A 5,274-nucleotide genomic window follows, 5' to 3' on the forward strand; every position below is an offset into this window, starting at 1 on the left:
AAGCAAGCACCCAAGAGGAAAGAAAGAAAGAAAGAAAGGAGAAAAAGAAAAAGAAGATAGAAGAAAAAAAGACAAAAACGCATCGCCTTCGCGTCTTTAACCGCCAAAACAAGTCTTAGCCACATTCGGCGCGAGGCACAGAGCCGAGGCGGTAACGGTCGTCGATGGCAAGATGGAAGTGGTCGTTACGGTGAGAGTCGTGTACGCGGTGGACCAGATCGTCCACTTCTTCCCTTCCCTCTGCTCGTCGGCGCTGTCTGCGGAGCGGAGTTGTCTCACTTCGATGTCTTCCTGCAGCTGAGTGCTGTCCAAGGGGGTGTCGGCCGCGTTCATTTCCTCGAGGTCCCTGGAGGTGATGGGGTGGGGGTGGGGGGGGGAAAGAAGAGGTAGATTATTGTTATGGTTATTATCATTGTTATCATTATTATCACTGTAATCTAACTATCACTATCGCGATAGTAATCTAATTACTAATTAAGATGATAATGATATAATCATTATCACCAATACCATTACTATCATAACCATCCTTCCCCCTTATCCTACCATGACTATTATTCCCGTGATCATCAACAATATTTCGACTTTATTTTGTCTTTGGTCAGTAAGTGTTATTTCCGTCTTGCTTCCGCCTAAAAAAAGGCAAATGAAATGACTAATATTCCCTTTAAACATTGCTTTTGTAACCGTCGTCTATGCCCACCAGTGCCACCCTGCCCTGAGCCCCCCCGTACCCACCCCTCCAAAGAGAGATCAGCCAATCAGAAGAGGAAGAGGTCGTTGATTCAGCTGAAGTATAGAGGATTAACTGGGGAGAAAAAACAAACAAACATACGACCCCAACCCAACGACCCAAAAGACTTCGACGACTTGATCAGAGATCTTGCTTGTTTTTTTTTGTTTTTTGTTTTTTTTTCACGAAGTCAAATGCCGTGCTTTTGACGCCGAGACTCAAGCAGTGGAACGTATTAGATGAAAGCATGCGTGTCGTGAATAAAAAATAAAATAAAATGAAAATAAAAAAGTTTTTTTTTATTCTGTCATAAAATAGCTGTTAACTTTCACAATGTGACCGTTAGATTCGTTAAATTCGTTAAATTTAAGAAATATTGATATCCAGGTCACAAAAGCGAAGTCTAAAAGAATTATCAGTCATTTTCCATACCTTCTAGGCTTTAACAAATAGGAAATAAACAACTGCTAACCAAGGAAAAAAAATCGCCTCTAAAATTGAACATTACAATAAGAGAAAGAGAGAGAGAGAGAGAGAGAGAGAGAGAGAGAGAGAGAGAGAGAGAGAGAGAGAGAGAGAGAGAGAGAGAGAGAGAGAGAGAGAGAGAGAGAGAGAGAGAGAGAGAGGAGAGAGAGAGAGAGGAGGAGAGAGAGAGAGAGAGAGAGAGAGAGAGAGGAGAGAGAGAGAGAGAGAGAGAGAGAGAGAGAGAGAGGAGAGAGAGAGAGAGAGAGAGAGAGAGAGAGGAGAGAGAGAGAGAGAGAGAGAGAGAGAGAGAGAGAGAGAGAGAGAGAAGGAGAGAGAGAGAGAGAGAGAGAGAGAGAGAGAGAGAGAGAGAGAGAGAGAGAGAGAGAGAGAGAGAGAGAGAGAGAGAGAGAGAGAGAGAGAGAGAGAGAGAGAGAGAGAGAGAGAGAGAGAGAGAGAGAGAGAGAGAGAGAGAGAGACAGAGACAGAGACAGAGACAAAAGAGAGAGAGAGAGAGAGAGAGAATCAACACCACCAACTCACTCGATGTAGGTAAGCGCCAGCCTCTTTCTCCTCCCGTTGCAACTACTGGTGGCTGTTGACAGGCAAGTGGAGATGTCGGAGATGGTGACGGTGCTGATTTTGGTGATGGAAGTGGTGGAGAAGTAGAGGAGGTGGCGCTCGTCCCTCTCGTCCGCCTCGTCCACCAAGGACCCCCCGACGACCAGACACATTGCCAGGAGTGAGAGTACGACCTTCATCTGTGGAGGGAAAGGGAAGGGCGGGTGGTTGGAGTGCGTGTTGGCAGTCTCACTCGGGGGCATGCACGCACATATGCACGCACACACACACACACGCACGCACGCACGCACGCACACACACACACACACACACACACACACGCACGCACGCACACACACACACACACACACACACACATATATATATATATATATACATATATATATATATAAATATATTCATTTATATATATATATATATACATATATATATATATATACAAATAGGAAATCGTCTTGAGAAGATGTATAACATCAGAAAACATTTCAGTTTTTTTGCTTTTATCTTTTCAGTCCTGATGTTAAATTCCCAAACGCAGACTCTAACACTCCGTCAATAAGGACATCTTCAAGCTACCATGCACAGAACTCCATTCATGGCAACGACTATCGTAAGGGCGGGTTTGACTCTCTGTCCTTAAGAGCCAAAGGATCGAGATGTGGGAAGGCCAGTGCCAGTGTGGATTAATGTGACACGAATGTGGATTGAGGGATGTCTGTCTTCATGGCGGAAAGTTTGGTAGTCATCTCTCTCTCTCTCTTTATATATATATATATATATATATATATATATATATATATATATATATATATATATATATATATATATATATATATATAGATATATATATATATGTATGTATGTTTATATATGTATATATGTACATATATATAGATTTATATATATATAATATGTACATATTTATATATATATATATATAAATATATTATATATAATATAATATATATATACACATATGCATGTATATATATATATATATATATATATATATATATATATATATATATTATATATATATACACGTTCAATATATATATATATACACACACACACACACACACACACACACACACACATATATATATATATATATATATATATATATATATATATATATACATATACATATATAAATGAAGAGAAAGATATTCTCTATCTCTCATTTCTCATCTCGCTCCGACAGTTTTCCATTTTAGTCAACTGACAATCATAAAAAACCCTCACGCATTTTGTTTTGTGATTTCTGTCACACTGAGAGAACACTCATTTCACAGCCTAGTCAAGTTCTTCCTCTTTTTCTTTCTTTTTTTAGTATATTTTTATTGTTTTCTTCTTCGATCTCGTTTTCTACATCTTCCTCCTTTTTTTTGTCTTCTTCTTCTTCCTTTTTTCTTTTTTTTTTTACTTCTTCGTCTTCTTTTCTTCTCCGCCTTCATTTCTTCTTCTTCTTCTTCTTCTCCTTCTTTCCTATCCTTCTCCTTCCTTCCTATCCTTCTTCTTCTTCTTCTTTCCCCCTTTTTCATCTTCTCTTTCTTCTTCTCCATTTTCCTTATCTCCATTTCCTAAGGCTTCGTCGTTTCAGAATTACACTTTTTTTTAACGGGGTCACAAAACGGTACCAACTAAACAAAACAATACCAATCACTGAAACAAAAACAAAAACAAAAACACACAAACCACACACGCATTTGGACACTAAATAGATCAAATCAAATAAAAAACTTACAACATATAAATCAGTAAGATCAGATAAAGTTCAAAGTTCACCAACTGTGAGTACTGAACACCCCCCAAAAAATTAATAATAAATATATTTTTTGAACTGTGGAACACGACCAACCTCGTCTTGTCTGAGGGCTGAAATAGACAAGGTTAAACTCGTGTGTCATTGTTTATATAGTCTGGAGGAAGACGAAGGTGGGCGGAGGAGGAGGTGGAGGGAGGTGGAGGGAGGAGGGAGGTGGAGGTGGAGGGAGGGAGGGAGGTGGAGGGAGGGAGGAGGTGGGAGGGAGGTGGAGGGGAAGGGGGAGGGAGATGGGAGGGAGGGAGGAGGAAGAGGTGGGAGGGAGGAGGTGGGAAGGGGGAAGGAGGAGGAGGTGGAGGGCGGAGGAGGAGGAGGGGGAGGGAGGGGGAGGGGGGAGGGAAGGGGTAAGGAGGAGGTGGGAAGGAGGTGGAGGAGGAGGGAGGGAGAGGGAGGGAGGGAGGAGGAGGAAGGGAGGGAGAGGGAGGAGGAGACGAGGGAGGGAGAGGTGGAGGGAGGAGGTGGGAAGGGGGAAGGAGGGAGGGAGGAGCAGCAGGTGGGAGGGGAAGGAGAGAGGGGGGAGGAAGAGGTGGAGGAGGAGGAGGGAGGAGGAGGAAGGAGGGCGGAAAGTAGGAGGGGGAGGGAGGGAGGTAGGAGGGGAAGGGGGAGAGGAGGGAGGAGGAGCAGGTGGAGGGAGGGAGGAAAGGAGTGAAGGAGAAAGTAGAAGAGGAGAGGGGAAGAGAAAGAGGTGTAGGAAGAAGGAGGAGAGAGTGAAGGATAGAGGGAAGGAAGGGAGGAGGGAAGTGGAGGGAGGAAGGAAAAAGAAAGAAAGAGAGGAGGGTGGAAAATAGAAAGATAATAAATAAAGAAACAAATATTAATTCTAAAAAAAAGAAAAAGAAAAAAAATCAAGGAAGCCCTAGAATATAATAAAAAAAATATACAGGAAAAATGAAGATGCTAATGGAGGGAGGGAGGGAGGGAGGGAAGGAGGGAGGGAGGGAGGAAGGGGGAGGAAGGAGGGAGGGAGGGAGGAGGGAGGAGGGAGGGAGGGAGGGAAGGAGGGAGGGAGGGAGGGAGGAGGGAGGGAGGGAGGAGGAGGGAGGGAGGGAGGGAGGGAGGGAGGGAGGGAGGGAGGGAGGGAGGGAGGGAGGAGGGAGGGGAGGGAGGGAGGGAGGGAGGGAGGGAGGGAGGAGGAGGAGGAGGAGGAGGAGGAGGAGGAGGGGATGGAGTGAGGAGGGGAGTTAATTATTTAAAGGAAGTAGAAGAGTTAAGGAAATTCGGGTTCAAAATTAAGAGGAAAAGAATTGACTCGAGTTTTACACATACGCTCCCTAGTTGCATACGTGTTGTGACGTGTGTGTCTTTTCTTATATATCTTTATATCAATTCTATTTATCTGTATCTGAATTGTGTGTGTTTTATTATATATATAATATATATATTATATATATATATATATATATATATATATATTATATATATATATATATATATATATATATATATATATATATTTATATATAAAATATATGTATACATATATTATATATATATATATATTTATATATATATATATATATTATATATATATATATATATATATATATATATATATATATATATATATATATATATATATATATATATATATATATATATATATATATATATAATATATATATTATATATATATATATATATATATATATATATATATATATATATATGTATA

At 40.9% G+C, this 5,274-nt stretch overlaps 1 protein-coding gene across 1 annotated transcript in view; it reads right to left on the minus strand.

The window, feature by feature from the left end:
* Positions 1–3,661, minus strand: part of LOC122250212 (uncharacterized) — a 4,047-nt gene extending 386 nt beyond the window's left edge. Inside the window, exons 1-3 of the mRNA XM_043011561.2 lie at positions 3,639–3,661; positions 1,739–1,956; positions 1–346 (exon numbers count right to left, since the gene is read on the minus strand). The exon at positions 1–346 is cut by the window's left edge and continues 386 nt beyond it. Of these exons, the coding sequence (XP_042867495.2) occupies positions 97–346; positions 1,739–1,956 (468 nt within the window). The 5' untranslated portion in view covers positions 3,639–3,661 and the 3' untranslated portion in view covers positions 1–96. The remainder of the gene's footprint in view (positions 347–1,738; positions 1,957–3,638) is intronic.
* Between the last annotated feature and the right edge of the window lie 1,613 nt (positions 3,662–5,274).

The sequence above is a fragment of the Penaeus japonicus genome, unplaced genomic scaffold (assembly GCF_977035675.1).
Source record: "Penaeus japonicus unplaced genomic scaffold, GWHDUDI00000001_assembly GWHDUDI00000039, whole genome shotgun sequence".
Classification (NCBI taxonomy): domain Eukaryota; kingdom Metazoa; phylum Arthropoda; class Malacostraca; order Decapoda; family Penaeidae; genus Penaeus; species Penaeus japonicus.